We start from the raw sequence: 18,749 nt of genomic DNA on the forward strand, positions 1-18,749 counted from the left end.
GTTCTCAACAATGCACCTTTGTAAAAGTGGAGATTGAGCACTTACTCGCATGAAGAACAAATACAGACACAGATAATGGATTAATTTAGATTTCTCCGATACAAAAACATACCTTGTGTGAGATCTTGTATTTAATGATGATAACGAACAAGAATGCAATTGTTCCCAAATATCCACATGACTGCAAACGTGACATACACGTAAAATGTAGCCAACATTTTAAACAGCACTGTGAAATAAAAGCTCTAACGAAAACCACAGCAGAACTACTGTACAACACACGTCTGTTTTGCGAACAATTCTGCGGCTTTGAACGAATCGTGAGAGTCAATGTTTCAATAATTCATTTACAGCCACTTGTTTCGTTACCGAATGAATGACTTGATGACTCACTCATAAAAACAGTGACTTCCTGCCACCTACTGGCGGTTTTAGTTTAATATTTAAAAGTTTTACTTAGTTTTACCATCATTGCATGTTTCTCTATTGAAAATTTTTTATTTAAAACATTTATTTCATAAAGTTATTCATAAAGGTAAAAAAAATAAAGTGGAATAAGTCGAAGTGGAAGAGAGGGGGTACACAGAAGGATGGTAATCCCTTCAGGGGATACTCCAAGCAAAAAAGTTTAGGAACCACTGCTCTAAGTGAATGCGATTTGACATCTGTTGCACTGTATTGATGCATTTTGCTTACTAACCTTGGAGATTACAGGCTGTCGGCATGTGATGCACAGCAACCAGGAGGCAACTAGCTGCCGTGTATCCACATCAATTACATTGAGGTAAAAGAAACGGCTTCCAGGGCGCAGAGCCCTCAGACCTACGCGGATATCTTGAACTCCCTGAGCAGGAAGAGCAAAAACCTCATCTGGATCCACCTGGAACCCACAAACAGAAGAGATGTTACCCTCATATAGAGCTTCTGGCATCAACCACAGAAAACCCACACAGCATAAAGCAACTTCAGGGAACACTTCTCTGCAGAACTTCAGAAAAAATGAGGCTGCACCTGAAGCTCATAATGTATAGCTACTTTGCTTTATCATCTTTTTTTGGCACCTGCTGTATAACATTAGCACACGGCCAATTAAACCAACAGTAAGGTTGCTACTGGCACACAGTGTGCTGTTGACAAGGGAGCTGCTGTATTTGCTCTGCTTGCATATTTCGAATAACAGGAAATACCCATTTTGAGATTTATGATGCTCGTAAAATCCACGTTTCATTATTCATTATTTGCATTAAAGCTCTACTTTGTTCACTGCAGTGTGCTGAACACAGGTTAATGATACTGCTGCAACCCAACTACATCTGACTCCATGCTATTTACATTTTTTTGAGATCCAAACCTACATATTTTCATACAATTCACCCGGCAGTCCTTTGATGCGGTAACTGACAGAAATTCAGCAAACGTATAGGCTAATGAGCAAAACAATTAGGCTGCTAAACGGCATACTAAAACCTTCTCTGAATAATTGCGTCTCTAAATCCATAACCTGTAAAATCAATGTTGCTAAAATATGGTTGGGGAAAAAATATATCATTACTTTTTTATTAATATAGACTGTTTAACATGTTTTAAAAAATAATGTAATTAATTTTAAATAAACAACTATGATATTTTATAATATTTTGTTGTAAGTTTATTTAAATTAAACGTTGTTATCAGATTGATTTTGTTTTGCAATTGTAAAGAAATTATACAAAAACAGCACTATGATAATTTGTAGTTTAGAATTATTGAATGCTAAAAGTTTATGGCTTTTAAATATAATGTCAACTAGCTATAATTATAATTTTATATAAATTTATCTTCAAATACTGGCTTTGATTGTTAAAAAGTTAAAGAAATATTATTTGAATTTCCCCTTCTTAATAATACATTAATTTGTGGAATCAATGTGTAAATATATTTATGATTACAAATTTGTAATCGCAGAAATATGTGCAACTATTGAAAATTTTAAATCATTTTGAAAGCTCTCAAATAAAACTAAAATTAAAAAAATAAATAAATAAAATTAAAATCTAGACAACCTAGCCATCTTACTTACCATCTCATTATATTTCATCATTCTCCTATTTTAGGAAAAAAAGGCCACATAATCCCTGATCAGAGCTCACTACCCCGATCAGTGTGTTTCCCTTTGACCCTGCTATGCGTACCTGAAGCTCGAGGGGATGCGACGTGTAGCACTTGACCCTGCGAATAGTTTGTGTGCCGTGCAGAACCAGCGAATGCCAGCTCAGAGTGCCGCACACACAGCTCAGGTCCATCCTTTGCAGGTAATGCACGTATACCTGCCAGATCTGTGCGGGGGAGGCCAGCCAAGGGTCACTGCCATAGAGAGATTGACACAGAACCATAGACACACAAAAGACACTTTATCACTTTTCTCTTCATATACACTGACACAATAGCAGGACAGGCCTGACAGGCTGCACTTCCCCTGAGAGAGACACACATATATCTCAAATCTTCAAAAGAGAGATGTTCAGAGAGACCCAAATGTCACCGTTTTTAAATTCATCCATTCACCCTTTCTTTAAGGGCATCTCACGTGCCAGCGGGCAGTCGTGTTCCCGCAGGAGGTTTGCAGATGTTGATGTCATTCTGCCTGCCGGGGTTTCTGGAGTTTGACTGTATTAAAAATAAAAGACTTTGTACGTGAGCTCTTCACCCTGCCTGAGGGGACTTTGAGCTCAAGGGACAAAATTGGAAGAACGTTTGTACCGTCCTTGGCTGCTGAGCTGTCCTCAGCAACAGCTGTTGTTTGGAGGGGCGCGGGGGGGGACAGCTGATTGATCACCTGGTTATTAAAATTTCTCAAAAACTCTGTTTTGATGAGTTACTGTGTGTCTGATGAGCTTGTCTGTTATTCTATCATTTCAAACCATTATGAGTCCATTACAAACTCGCTAATTATATATGACAAACTACACTTTCATTTTTTTTAAGATTAAAAGGGAAAAACAAGAAAGCAATGTTTTTTTTTTTTTAATTACTGAAATAGGAGGGTCTGTCAAGTAAAATATTTTAGGTCAAAGGGGAATCTCTTAATTAAAATGTTATATAATTATATAATATTATATAAATTATAATATATTGTGTTCATGACAGTATAAGCATAATGCAAGTGAACTGTCTGCCTTTAATTAATATGTGTTGCTGTCACTTTAGCTGGTTCAAGTTCCAGAGAGAAATGTGTGATGTGCAGGTTCTAAAATTGTGTTTTTATTCATGTTCACTGATTATGAACTCAGAGATGCTGCAGATTTTGATGAATAAATGAATATTATGATCTGATGCAATCAGACAGTAAATGAGACATCCTGATTAAGCAAATGTCATTAATCACACATGAAGGGATTAATCAGGGACCAGGCTTTCACAGACACACAAGCAACCAAAAACAGAGGTTCACACACACACACACACACACCTCTCTGTGCATCTGGAAGAGTGAAAATTATCAGGTTCTCACTTTCCTCTACAAAAATATATGACGAGTTAACTTTTATGCACACGCACGTGAGGGAGAAGGTGCAAAAGGAAGTGTACTTACGTGAAAATGGTGATGAAGAATTTCCTAATCTGTGGACTTGGGCTACCAGGTACTTTCAGGTAAACATCCTGCGGTTCTCCTGGAGTCTAAAGTTTCAAAATGTAAGAAAGTGAATCATAAAATAATAATTTTTAATTAATAATGGTTAACTCATTCAGTATATTATATATATATATAAAAGTCTAAAAATAAAAAACGATGACAAATAATTATAAAAATATATAGTATTGTATGAAACATATTAATAAAAACAATAGTCTTGTGTGAAAAACAAATATAGAATAATAGTCTTGTAACAGGTGTGCAGCCTTGACGTCACAATGAGTCAGCACAAAGCCTCAGACACTAATTAATAACTCATCCCAATTCTGATTGGCTGGCTGCTATTAGGAGTGACTCCTGATTGGCTCACCAGGCTGGTGGTGTGGCAGATGACATTGGGGTCGCTGCAGCGCACATGAAGGGTGGCAGAACCATCTGTGAGCAAGTACAAAAGGAGACAGAGCACAAATGAGGTCTTTAGTTCAGGACTAATAGCAGACACTGAAGCGTGTTTGTGCATGCGTGTTTATGTATGTGCGCACACAGCGGCAGAGATGTTTGTAATGAGCAGCACCTGCTGTGTCGTCCCAGGCTGCAGGCAGGCGAATGGCCTTCTTTAGGAAGGTGAGTTCAGGATGGTAGAAACGGAAGGTCTGGTCCACCACATGTGGCGTCGGTTCAACATCCACCTGGCAGATTGCCAGAGGCTTTTTGTCTTCCCCACGGAACAACACCTGTAAGACAAACAGACCGGTTGCAAGCTACACACAATTTCTTCCCGCAAAATGCTAACAGGAGAAATAAATCTACTGGAATGTTCTTGGTTCACAACAAGTTAAACTGACATACTGACTGCATCAGCAACATGCTGCCAATTACCACAGCTTCTCCCACAGTTTGTAAAAACAAAATTGCATGTACTGTAATGCACTTACAATGGATGTCTATGGGGCAAGATATTGTAGATGGTTTCAAAGCAGCAATGTGCATCTTACATTGTTTTATAAACTCATATGATATGTATATAATTTTAATACGATATATACTTTTATTGCTCAACACAAAAAGTTTTTTGTTTCATGGCTAAACTTTTAAAATGTTTCATAATATTTGTCCTGAGGCAATGCCTTGCCCCAATGACTTCCACATAAGTGCATTACTTAACTAAACTGACTACAATTATCAGATGAGAACAAAACTTGAACTGAATTGAGCTGAATAACAGCACACTTGTCTTCTGTAGAGCTGGATATAGCTGAATTGAACTGTCAGATTTCATTGGTGATTTCAAATATGAAATTTAATTGAAAGCTTGGCAAACAGCTTTTGAGAATTTTATGTTTCCCCATTCAAAGAGATAGGAGCTGCACTTAAATGCCCGAGAGGCATTTCAAAGATGGCCGCCGGTTGAAATGACTTGTCTTAAAGGGACCAACACTGAACAGACTTGAGTTGAACAATGGACACTATTGTCTTTTTAGAGTTGCTTTACAGTATAATTCCAATTAGTCTCATTCATCATTTAATGAAGTTCATCATTCCGAATCGTTCAGCATCAGTGATTCTGTTATTTCCTTTTTATTACTGTGAAGCTGCTTTGAAACAATGTGTATTGTATAAAGCTCTATATAAATAAAGGTGAATTGGCTTAAACGTATTTTGGTTTGTTTTTCAAACTGATGAACAAAATTGAACTTGCAACTCGTGACATTTCATTGTAGAATATCACCAAACCAGCACAAACCACCCTGAACCAGTATGATGGTCTAAGCTGCTCTTTTCAGCAGAGGTGGTCAAGGTCTACCAATAAATGACAGAACTATCTAAAATCATACCACACTGAATGAACAGCACTGACAGTATATATTGCGATATGAAGTACCGTAAGTCATCTGCAGTCTAAGTGCATAACCTCTCTCACGTGAGATACAGTCGAGCTGGCTGTCGGATTCACAGCCCAAGACAACCCATTGACACTCCTCTGGAGGTGATGTCAGTTTGTGCACAGCAATGCTTGACCCAAACTGACCTAAAAATGACATCGGAGTTGTGTGTGTGTGTGTGTATGTGTGTCTGTCAGCAATACTGCAAGGCATCAGTCTCTCTAGGCTGCATATGGCATCAACTGCCTAAAGGCACAATAAACCACAATGCCATAGAACAGCACATCAACCCACACGCAGAGACTCGCTTCACAGCTTAACTATTTGAGGATGGTCTAAAACAACCTTTGACTGTCCTTCCAAAATATGCTTAAACAATGTAAAAAATGGCTTAAACGTGTACAAATGTAAAGATAGGTCATAGAATAGAATCAGATATACAATTTTTTTTTTGTATTTTATAATATAATATAATATAATATAATATAATATAATATAATATAATATAATGTGACCCTGGAGAGCAAAACCAGTCTTAAGGGTCAGTTTTGGAAATTGAGATTTATACATCAACTGAATAAATATTCTTTTCATTGATGTGTGGTTTGTTAGGGTAGGAAAATATTTGGCTGAGATACAACTATTTGAATATCTGGAATCTGAAGGTGCAAAAAAAAAAAAAAAAAAAAAAAAAAAAAAAAAATCAAAATATTGAGAAATTTGCCTTTAAAGTTGCCCAAATTAAGTCCTTAGTAATGCATATCCACTCACTTTTTTTTCTTCTTTTTTTAATATGTAGGGTAGGAGATTTACAAAATATCTTCATGGGACATGATCTTTACTTAATATCCTAATGATTTTTGTAATAAAAGAAAAATCGGTAATTTTGACCCATATAATGTATTGTTCGCTGTTTCTACAAATATACCAATGCTACTTAAGACTGGTTTTGTGATCCAGGGTCATTATAATAAAATATAATAAATATAATATAATATAATATAATATAATATAATATAATATAATATAATATAATATAATATAATATAATATAATATAATATAATATAATTAATATAATATAATATAATATAATATAATATAATATAATATAATATAATAATATACAGGTGTTGGTCAAATTAGAATATCATCAAAAAGTGGATTTATTTCACTAATTCCATTCAAAAAGTGAAACTTGTACATTATATTCATTTGTTACACACAGACTGATATATTTCAAATGTTTATTTCTTTTAATTTTGATGATTATAACTGACAACTAAGGAAAATCCCAAATTCAGTATCTCAGAAAATTAGAATATTGTGAAAAGGTTCAATATTGAAGACACCTGGTGCCACATTCTAATCAGCTAATTAACTCAAAACACCTGCTAAGGCCTTTAAATGGTCTCTCAGTCTAGTTCTGTAGGCTACACAATCATGGGGAAGACTACTGACTTGACAGTTGTCCAAAAGACGACCATTGACACCTTGCACAAGGAGGGCAAGACACAAAAGGTCATTGCAAAAGAGGCTGGCTGTTCACAGAGCTCTGTGTCCAAGCACATTAATAGAGAGGCGAAGGGAAGGAAAAGATGTGGTAGAAAAAAAAAGTGTACAAGCAATAGGGATAACCGGTGATGTTTTGGGGTGCCATGTCATCTGCTGGTGTTGGTCCACTGTGTTTTCTGAGGTCCAAGGTCAACGCAGCCGTATACCAGGAATTTTAAGAGCACTTCATGCTTCCTGCTGCTGACCAACTTTATGGAGATGCAGATTTCATTTTCCAACAGGACTTGGCGCCTGCACACAGTACCAAAGCTACCAGTACCTGGTTTAAGGACCACGGTATCCCTGTTCTTAATTGGCCAGCAAACTTGCCTGACCTTAACCCCACAGAAAATCTATGGAGTATTGTGAAGAGGAAGATGCGATATGCCAGACCTAACAATGCAGAAGAGCTGAAGGCCACTATCAGAGCAAGCTGGGCTCTCATAACACCTGAGCAGTGCCACAGACTGATCGACTCCATGCCACGCCGCATTGCTGCAGTAATTAAGGCAAAAGGAGCCCCAACTAAGTATTGAGTACTGTACATGCTCATAATTTTTTTATGTTCATACTTTTCAGTAGATTTCTAAAAATCCTTTCTTTGTACTGGTCTTAAGTAATATTCAAATTTTCTGAGATACTGGATTTGGGATTTTCATTAGTTGTCAGTTAAAATCATCAAAATTAAAAGAAATAAACATTTGAAATATATCAGTCTGTGTGTAATGAATGAATATAATATACAAGTTTCACTTTTTGAATGGAATTGGTAAAATAAATCAACTTTTTGATGATATTCTAATTATATGACCAGCACCTGTAATGTAATGTAATGTAATGTAATGTAATATGATGACATGACATGACATAACATAACGTAACATAACATAATATAATATTCAATAATTCAAATAAATGCTGTTCTTTTCAACTTTCTATTCATCAAAGTAGCACAACTGTTTTCAACATTAATAATAATAAGGTTTCTTGAGCACCAAATCAGCATATTTGGTGTTTTTACTGAAGGATCATGTGACTCTGAAGACTGGCGTAATGATGCTGAAAATTCAGCTTTGTCATCACAGGAATAAATGACATTTTCAAATATACTTAAATACAAAACAGTTATCTTAAATTAATAATATTTCACAATATTACTGTTAAATGCAGCCTTGGGGAGCATAAAGAGACTTCTTTCAAAAACATGTTACCAACTCCATACTGTGATAGATAATATAATAATAGTATACAGTGTATACAATAATATATATACACACTGTATACTTTTATTCTATTTTCACAGAAGTGTAATAAGTAGCTAATCTCCTTGTCTGTTTTATTGCGTGTCTAGTGTTGGGCAAAACTACTAAGAACATTTGCAATTACATGAATGCTAAATCAAATTGAAACTGGAGCTCTTTGTGTTCATTTTGCACTGTTTATCCTTGTTTATGCTTTCATGTGAGTGTGCGCGAGTCATCACAGACAGTGTGTGCACATATCACAAACAGAGAGATAAAACATGCATTTTTTTATATTTGCTAAAAATTCCATGATTTGAGTATCAAAAATGATTGGAATTTGAAGGGCACAATAATCACACTTAGACCAAATAATTGTGACAGACCTAAGCAGAGCTGAGAGTATCTGAAAGCATTAATTCACCAAAATATTTAATACAACATGTAGGGTGGCAGAAGTGTAGAAATCTGCAGGGCGGGTGCTAAGAAACAGTTGATCAATGTTTCTCATTAACAGACTTATCAATTTGAAAGGCTGAAATTAATCAAATGTAAGTAACATACATCAAATGTAAGTAACAGGTCACATCTCAAACACAGTTAAAAATTTCAAAACTTACAGATGGGATAACTCAATGTAAGATGTGATTAAGAGTCAGCTTTGTCTCTCAATTAAGCAGGTTACTCTTTCGAAGAGTCTTTTTGCAGGTCTAAATCATTTGGATATTTCAGTATTTACATAATCAAGTAGACATGTGACATACTTGCCTAAAAATCCATACAGCAACACAAAAACATGTAACTTCAGTTTGGTTCTTGTAAGTCTGCATCAGTTACATTCAGTTTACTGTTGTCGACCAAGTCATGTTTTCAGTCTGGATTGTTGGAGCCACTGCAGGAGTGCCGGCCCACTTCTCTGTCTGAACAACTACTAATCAGGCAGTATAGAAAGAGTCTGTGTTCCTTTGTGTGCTCTGCGGTACAGTGTGCGTGCTAAGCTCTTACCTTGATGGATTTGGCTTGAATTGTATTAGACAGATGTTTCTGAGCCATCTGTGGACTTCTTGAAATCTTTAAGCTTTTTGTATCCTGCAATATGACAGCAGAATCATCATAAACAGTGCACTATTCAGTGAGAGAACAATCACATTGAAATAATGTCATTAAGGGATGGGAAAACATTGTTTGGACAGGTCTGTTCAGACCGTCTGGATGAGGCTGTTTTTAATCCACTTCATTATTGCTGATGCTTTGAGTCATTTTAACCTCCCTCCTTCACTTGTGGGTGCCTCTGTGATACTACAGACTATAAACAAACCCAAATCCAATTAATCCGGAAACATGTGAACTAATCCAAGTCTCATCAGTGGAAAAGGGAAATGAGGAAACAAATGCAGTTTCTCAGATGACACATCGTTCATGGTTGATTTACACTACACTACAACATACAAAAACAATTAAATAGTCCACATTTTCTCCTGATGATGTTGTTTACCAGCCTCAGCAGTTCAGTGGACAGTTCACAGTCTCCTTTTTAGGGGCTTTCACACTGGGTAGTTATAGGAACTCAGTTATAGGAAATAGCCACCAGGGCGGTTCCCCAAGAACTAAATTTTTCCCTTGGGCCATTATTCAGGTTGCATTCGCACTGCCAGTAGGAGCGCTTAAGTGACGTAAGCCGGCCGACAGTGACGTCAACAACTGGAGGATGGAGGACATGTCGTGGGTTTTGTGGTAATGGAGATGGAATGTAGATGTATAATTTATGCGACTGATAAAGCAAAAAAGAGGGCTAAGAGACAAAATCTCTTATGACAAATTGCAGTGCTACATATTATCGAGGCAGAGAAAAGAAAGGCACAGACAAAGGCGACAGGTAAATGCCATTAACATTAGCTTTCTGTACGGTTATGTCCCGTTAACATTAGCTTTCTCTATGTTAGTTTGTGGAGTAAGTATATGTAAACTGTGTGTTTACACAGCTTTCCAAAATATGGTGGGTGTTACGTTTCGTATGGCATGCATTTGGCCAAAAAACTTACACCATGTCCTAACCAGACGCGATGCGATAAGATTCCAGCGACAAGCAATTTGACCATCCACACTAGATGCGATGTGACAATGAGAAGTGCTAAAAATCAATCAAAAACCACAGCCAATCAGAAGAGAGTGTGGGCAGGGTCTCTCTGCAAGAGCACAGCAGACAATGAAATGGGCAAGTACGTAGTAAAATTTATAAATATTACACCATTTAAACATTATTTAAAGTACATACGGCATGACTGAACCAATCGTTGTCAAGAATACACTTGTTTGTTTGCATTGAGATGACAGTTTGAACGTTCTTGTGACCATTTATTTATTTTCAAAATCTGAGGTGAATTAGCCAGTGTGTTTTCATTACAGCTAAAAAGCTGGGAACACAGAATGATATTCAAACTCACATTATATGTTTTTAACAAAAAATAAAGCACATAAACAGTACCTGATATTATCATTGAAATACTTTGTGTTGCTGTTCCAGCCACAACGTCGTGGAGAAATAGAAACCGTTTCTAAAATAGAATTGTCGTGTGTCGCCATTGTGGCTGGTTAGGACAAAAGATACCTTTTATCTAGTGTCGCATCACGTGTAGTTAGGACACGGTGTTACGTCACTGGTAGTTCCTATTTTCACTAGGTTAGACCCTTCTCTGAAGATACTTCTGCCAATAGTTATAAGAACTACAAAAACATTCCTCCAGTGCGAAAGTCCATTTTGACTGCTCTATGTACTGTGCTCTATGTATATGTACTGATGAGGAGATTCACTTGAGGTCATGTAGTGCCTGTCTAGACTTTTTTGTGTCTGTGGTGACCCATGTATATAAATTATAATAATACTTTATATTATCAATAAAATGATGTGAAAAGTAAATGTAAAAAACACAAAACATCAACAACAATAAAAGTTTACCCTAGATTTACCTGAAGAGGGAAGTTGTGACCACAGATGAAGGTCTGGTACTTGAAGGGGATGTGGACACTTTCTTTGGGCCGCAGGTAAACCTGTGGAGTCAGTGTGCTCTCCTTTAGGTGAAACATCTCCTCCTCTAGAGGAGTCAGAGTCTTCGTCAAATCCTTAAAATATCTCCACTCCTTGCTCTTCATGATTACACTGAGGGATAAAAAGAGAGGGAGATGAAAAATGGCAAAGAGAGAGACAGAGAGGAAAAGAAAAGAACAGCTTGAGGACTTTCTTTGCCTTGCCAGCAGTATTTTATTGGCAATGAAAAAGAGCGTATTTGAGTATGCATGATACAGTCAAACATAAGCCCTCACAGAACTGAAACTCCTGGGAGGGTACGGTTTAAAGATAACACACACTGGGTGTGAAATATTACTTTCTGTTTCATAGAGACAATTTTCATGCACAAATATATGAAGGAAAGGGGCATTTGAAACATCAAAGGCAGCACCTCCGGGCCCGAGAAGGGATCATTTTCCATAAATGAAAAAAATAAGAAAAAGAAAGAATTTCGAGGTGTAAAAACTCTTTTGTACTGTATACACTACAGTAGATGTGAAACCAAGTCTCTAAAAATTCCATCACTTTCTCTCTTTAATAACAAAAAGCCATGCAGGTGACACAAAATGAAATGTTTATGTGAACAAAAGCAAAGCCCATTTCCTTTTCTTTTATATAGAAGCATATAGGTAAGGAGCTCTTTTGTAAGGGTATTGCAACAGAGGGGGGAAAAGAGGGTCACAAAGAGGGAAAAAAATTTAATTGAAATGTTAACAGGCCGAAATAGGAAGTATAACCTTGCAGAATATCTCTTCACAGTAAAAGACACAAAGCAGAGACAGATCAGTCTAGCCATAAAAACACAAACAAACATGGCTTCTGGTGAGGTTGACAATGAAAAGCTAAACGTTTAGTTTATATTCATTTAAATGGTTTGTCTCATGGTATGAGATTAAATGGTATGCTATGCTATTGTATGCTATGAGATTAAATCGCTGTTGCTCCTCTCACATACTCTGATCCATTCGGAAGCTTTGGATTCTTTTGAAACTTTTTTTGTTGTTGGACAAAATATATACAAACTAACTCGAGTGTATAAAATTGAATCAAAAAACTGATCAAAATCAAAATGTATACTACCGTTTAAAAGTTTGGGGTTGGTAAGATCTCTTTTGCTAACCAAGGCTATATTAATTTAATCTAAAAATTCAGTAAAAACTGTAATATAGTAAAATATTATCACAAATTACAATAGTTGTTTTCTGTTTTAATATATGTTAAAATGTAATTTATTCCTGTGATGACAGAGCTGAATTTTCAGCAGCCATTACTCCAGTCTTTAGTGTCACATGATCCTTGTTGGATCCTTGTTTTTTGTGAAAACCCTTTTTTCAGTATTCTTTGATGATTAGAAAGTTCAAAAAGAACAGCATTTATTTGTAATAGAAATCTTTTGTAACATAAATGTCTTGACTGTTACTTGGATCAATTTGGCAATAGTATATGCATAACAATAATTCCAGTACTTTAAATCTGAAAGAGAGTGAGAGATATAATAAAATTCATCTGAAGTATAATAAAAAAATAAAAAAATAAGCCTGAAAACAAATTATGAGCTACGGGACCTGACCTGTGAGGATACAATGAAATAGGCAGAAAGAATGGAGCTGCTCTGCTAAAATCTGGCATATCCTTTAACCTGACTCTCCTTTGGTTCAGCTTGTCCATATATAATGTGCGAGTACAGGTCTCACAGAAACAATCTCTTCAGTAAAAATGAGAGAAAGAGAGAGAGAGAGAGAGAGAGAGGTGACTTTATAAGGTTGGCTTTGTGGCATACATCAGCAATGCAAACACAAGCCTGACACATCCTTTGCAGTGAAAGAGAGAAGCATCAATTCAACACAAATATACAAATGCAAACACTAGATCTCAGGTATTTGTTTCCCTGGCACAACTCTGTGCATACACTAGTGTTTTGGACTGACTCACAGGGTTCACGCACAAACACACTGCTCCTGGGTGAGCAGTTACATCCATGACACATCACAAAGTGCTTCATTTTTATGCCACAACACAATGCAAGCTGGGAAGACGTTCATCATGCAAACATACTTCACAGAGAAAGACGGCAGGCAGAGAATATTTATCTTGTCCTAAAGCATAGTGTGAGTGTGTGGAGTTTAGGCTACTAATGTCTTTCCTAATTAAAGGCTGAGAGATGCAGGGGTGCTAATGCCGTAATTTATTCCACCTCGCCCTCCTAACTTCTCTCTCACTATCTTGTGTTTATCAAGATGGAGTGTGTGGACTTAGCCTATGGCCTAGAGAAAACTCATATTTTTTGTGGTATAATCCTGGATGTGCATCTAGAGGTTTATGCAAAAAATCTGGACGGGGGAAGATATTTAACATCATGCGGCAATTAAAATAAGATTGAATGGGGGAATTGATTATTTATTCAGTGTTGTTTTCCTACCCCCTGGGAAGCTCTCGGCCCCTGAAACACCCTGCTGAGGAAAACTCATTCATTCAGATGTTCATTTAAGACAAGGCTGTTCACACGTGAACTAAACATTGATCTAAGCATAATTTTTTTTCAGGGTTGTAATGCCAGAGGCAAAGGCTTCATTTGAACTTTGAATGGACACAGTGCCTGCTGTGCATGATTAAAGTATAGGCGTACTACAGTATGTACATATTATCATCAAAGCGGTTTTCTTTGGGTATATGCATACTGAACCGAAAACAAATTAAATTATTATTTTTGGCACATAGTGTTCTTATGTAAACATAAATTACTGTAATGTAGTGTTCAAATATTTCAGACAAAAATTCACATCACTATGATCATATAATTACGAATGTCATTACAATTGTGTTGTGATAGAAATCACAGTAATGACAAATTTCAGGTTCTATCATCTCTCTAATAAAGAGACAAAACAATACAAAACAAAACAACCCACATTCTTAACATGATAATGTTATTTTAAAAAAACAACATCTCCTTTTTGTCTTTTTAAACCCCACTGACTTTCATTTTTTGGGCAAAAACATTTGAAACTTTCTTTAAAATATCTTCTTTTATGTTTTACATAAATAAGAAAGTCATAAAGATTTGAAAAACATGATGCTAAGTCAATACTGTATATTTGAATTTGAATAAGAATTTGCACTATCGATTTAAGCTGCATGTTGGTATGGTGATGTGTGTGCATCATGGCATTTCACGGTGTGAAAAGAGAGAAGCAAAATAAATCAAATGATCAACAAAAAGGCATGATATTATTCTGTTTGCCCTCAAAGTGTGCGAGCAGCATCTATATGCTGACTTAAGGTGAGCTTTAAGGGTGCGTTCACACTTGTCATGTTTGGTTCGATTAAAGGGGTGGTTACATGTTTTTTTTCTAGGCTTGATTGTGTTTTGGGGGCACAGTTTAACATGTCTTAATGCTTCGGGTTTTTTTAAATGCTGTATTTTTCATATATTTTATCTTAATTCTACACCTCTGTTTCCACTGTCATATGAACGGCTCGTTTGACTTCCTGCTTCTATGAAGCCACTCCCTCCGACATACGCAATGTGCTCAGATTGGTCAGCAGGTTGGTTACTGGCCCAGTCTGCCGTGATTCGCTGAAGCGTCCGGAAACACCACGCCCCTTACCATTCGTAGTTACGCGCTTAGGTGGAAAGTAAATAATAGCGCCTACATTGCTGTATCAAATTGAGCCAAATCAGACCCAGATGAAGAGGAAAAAGTAGAACCTCTGCAATCGCGGCTTTTGAAGGATGTTTATGAATGGTATTTCATTTAGTATTTGTGTCAAAGTGTTTAGATAAGCTGTCACTGCTGTTTGTTAGCTTTCAATATACAGTTTTATCCTGATTAAAGCTTTACTGTAGTAAATACATGCCTGAGTAGTTGCATTTTTGTAAAGGTAGCGTTTAATTTATAGCATGAACAACTTTGTCTATGAACATAGAAGTTTGTTGGTGTTTGTTGCACTAGAATTTAGCTAACTGGCTAGCAAAAACGAGTTGCTCTTTGTATACGTCCTAGATGCATTAAAAATAGCAACAGAACTATAACATTACGTTTAAAAGACAAACAATAAAACGTACTTACAGTTTGGGGCTGATAAACAGCAGCTTCTGCTTTTAAAGTGGGAACTGCTTCATCTTTCAGTAAAAGTCTTTGTGTAAATCCAGCATTAAACTTGTGTAGATTCAGGAAGCTGTCTTCAGCACCACATCCAGTGTAGATTATAATGCGTTCTATATCTTTTGATGCGTCGTGTCGCACAGCTCGCGTTCGGTGTAAACAACTCTTCCGCTTTCATTATGCTGTGCCACATGGCCTTGCCCACTTTGTTGCGTGTTCCCGGGGGCGTGTTTATGTTAATAGCAAGGGTTTATGATGTCACCAACCGGGGAAGAAGCTCGTTGTAGTCCAAACCACCTGTTTTTGTAGGCAATAAACTGCCATAACTTTAAAAGACAATATCTCCGTGTGCATTGAACTTTCAGCGCTGTAACTTTGCAGATACTGTTTATGCTCAAGCAGCAACATTACACACTAACTAAAGTTAAAAAAGTGAAATCGCATGCAACCACCCCTTTAAAACGAACCCTGGAGCGGTTGCTCGGTTAATGCGGTTCATTTGAACATATGTGAACGCTGCCATCTGAACCCTGGTGCACACCAAACAAGCGGACCGAGGCCGCTGAAAAGATGGGTCTCGGTCCGCTTCCAAACGAACTCTGGTGCGGTTTGAATGATATATGAACGCAACACGGACCAAAGACATGTAACCGAACCAAAAACAGGAAGACGAGACCCTAAAAAGGACAGAATCCTCACGCACGCCGGTTTTTCTCGTCATAGACGCGAGTTTGCTCATCACAGGCATCAGATGCGCGTCTCCACGCAGCAGATCGTTTGTGTGTGTTACGGACGGATTCCCGCCGGTGTTTTGACTACTTTACACATTTTATAAGCTCTTCACGAGTTCCCAGCTGGCCAAAATACCATCACATGCAGGCTACGCACACACAACGAGCGCATTTACCTCAGCAAACAGCATTGTTTTGGATGTTCGGTAAGTTCCGTCTCAAAATAGGCAATACGTCATAAAATCCGACCAATCATGTTGTGAATGTATCCCTGTGCCTTTAGGTTCAGTATCTTTTGGTCCGGTGATAAAATTGCCAATCTGAACGCTAACCAGACCAGGACTAAATGTTTTTTTTTCTTCTTTGGTCCGGACCAAATGAACCAAAGGAACCGAACTACAAGTGTGAACGCACCCTAAGAGTGACCTGCTTTTGACACTGGATTCAGTACTCTATTTTGAGCACTATGTTGATAATGTAACCAGTCTGAATGAGAAGTTTTTCCAGACTGTTGCTCTAATAGGGTCCTATAATAGATCTGAAAAAAGCAATCATTACAGCATCATAATTTATCTAACTACAGGGATATGACAAAATATGACAATATGTGGCTCACACATTTCTTAAGATTGTGAGAAAAGAGATGTGAATATGCTATTTGACTAGATGGTATTAGAATGTTCTGATTTGATTAAAGGTAGCTTGGCTTGAAAAGGTTGACATCCACTGATTTACTGCATTCAAAGGCATGATATCTCACCTGAGCTCTGGGTTGTCACATTCAATGGTGACTGTCTGAGAAACGTTGAATGGATTCTTGAGCACAAATTCGAAGAACTCAGCCGTTCCGAGTGTGGCATACAGAGTGTGTTTTGTAGTGATAGCCTGAGAGAGCATGTTGGTGATCTCCTGTGTTTTACAGCGTTCACGGTAAGCCTCGATTACACGCAGATCACGGGAATGCTGCACACGTTCTGCCCGGTGCCTCTGAAAAATATTCAAAGATTCACACATTGAAAAACTGCACCAAAAAGACATAAAAACTAATAAAAGTGATTTGCCTGAAGCCTGGCAAGACTGTGCCAGACTGTAGAGTGAAAGAAAGAGTGCATTTAGGTTTGATTTCATCATTCTCACAGAGTGGGAGGAACTGGTGAATAATGCTGCTCAGTTTCAGCTATTTCCTTTTTGGAGCTAAAATGAAGTTCATGCATTGAAAGGAACACAATAGATCACCCAAAAAAATAAAATTTTCATCATTTTTACTCACCCTAAGGTATTTCGAAACCCAAATGACTTACTTTCTTTCTTAAAAGTTGAATTTCTGAAGAATATCATGGAAACACTTTTCCATATAATGAAAGTGAAGGAGGACTAGAGCTGTCAAGCTCTGAAATTATATAAAATATAAAACACAATAAAAGTATCACAAAAGTGTCCCTTATGACCGTGTGAGAAAAAGAGATGAAAATTGAACTCAGTATTTACTGAAAATTATAATATCTGCCCTAGCTCACTTTGGCACATTCAGGAGATTTCCGATTCGTGAACAAATGACTCTGAATCAAGTGATCCAGTTCATAAGAACCTTCCTGAAGGAATTGTTCATGAAGGAAAACAAAGACAAATGGGTTTGAAATAACATGAGTTTTTTTAGGGTGAACTCTCTCTTTAATATCGGCATGAATATCAGGATCACATGGTGCTCAGCTGTAGAGAACGTCACTCAGATCATGTCAGCTTTTCAGTCCCGCTCAATAGAAAACTGTCCTTCTTTCTTACCGTGATGTTTGCGTTGTCTTGAAAAGGGGGCGTGGCCTTCTGTTGCTCATGTTGACGGACAGCTGCCATTCTGTCAATCTTCCTCTGGCGCACTTCGTTCGCTTCGGCCTGCTGATGCAGTGTGGCTCCACCCACTTCCCTCATGGTGCTTTGTAGCAGTCTGGCCAGCTCGCTGTCAATTTCTGGCAATCGGCGGGCTCGTCTGGCATTGCTCGCTGCAACACACACATATACACGCACATAAACAACATCTTTCGCCCTACGAGACACACATGCTCTCTTTCCTCACTTCCTCGGGGGCCACTTTTCAACCTCCATTTGGCCTCGAATCCATCTTCGTCTTTTCCAGTTATCCCTCCCACCCAATGAGACCCGCTTTCAAATATACCTGCTCTGAGATTCACGCTTCAATGCGATTCAACATCACAACTAACATAATCCTGTGATTTAACGCCAATGAAGACAGAACGACAGAGGATCAAAAGACGCAGGATCAAAAACAGCCTGCCAGTGTTTTTTCCTAAACCTAAATTCCCACTGTATTCCTTCCTACAGAGAAAGAGAGAGATCTACAGTACATAGCACTAGAGACAATAAGGCCTCTCTGTGATGAAAAAGAACATGTTGAAGCACACTCTTTATCTCCATCTTATCAGGCTGACATACACACACAGCCCTCCTGTAACTGCCCACTCGTGGACAAGAGACATGTTAGAGCCACTGTGTTATTTTTCACTGGCTGTGTCTCAGCTATCTTTGCAGGACGTGACATT

At 37.5% G+C, this 18,749-nt stretch overlaps 1 protein-coding gene across 5 annotated transcripts in view; it reads right to left on the minus strand.

Moving 5' to 3' along the window:
* The window catches only part of nphp4 (nephronophthisis 4), a 184,772-nt gene that overhangs the window by 4,660 nt on the left and 161,363 nt on the right, over nucleotides 1-18,749 (minus strand). For 4 of the 5 annotated variants that reach the window (XM_067394736.1, XM_067394737.1, XM_067394734.1 and 1 more), the window contains 9 exons: nucleotides 17,977-18,191; nucleotides 16,955-17,181; nucleotides 11,258-11,447; nucleotides 9,296-9,379; nucleotides 4,188-4,347; nucleotides 3,984-4,048; nucleotides 3,572-3,657; nucleotides 2,172-2,343; nucleotides 701-880 (listed from right to left, as the gene is read on the minus strand). In XM_067394736.1, coding sequence (XP_067250837.1) covers nucleotides 701-880; nucleotides 2,172-2,343; nucleotides 3,572-3,657; nucleotides 3,984-4,048; nucleotides 4,188-4,347; nucleotides 9,296-9,379; nucleotides 11,258-11,447; nucleotides 16,955-17,181; nucleotides 17,977-18,191 — 1,379 coding nt within the window. The remainder of the gene's footprint in view (nucleotides 1-700; nucleotides 881-2,171; nucleotides 2,344-3,571; nucleotides 3,658-3,983; nucleotides 4,049-4,187; nucleotides 4,348-9,295; nucleotides 9,380-11,257; nucleotides 11,448-16,954; nucleotides 17,182-17,976; nucleotides 18,192-18,749) is intronic. The other variant, XM_067394735.1, reaches the window with a different exon arrangement.

This window comes from Chanodichthys erythropterus, chromosome 9, assembly GCF_024489055.1.
Source record: "Chanodichthys erythropterus isolate Z2021 chromosome 9, ASM2448905v1, whole genome shotgun sequence".
NCBI classification, from domain to species: Eukaryota; Metazoa; Chordata; class Actinopteri; order Cypriniformes; family Xenocyprididae; genus Chanodichthys; species Chanodichthys erythropterus.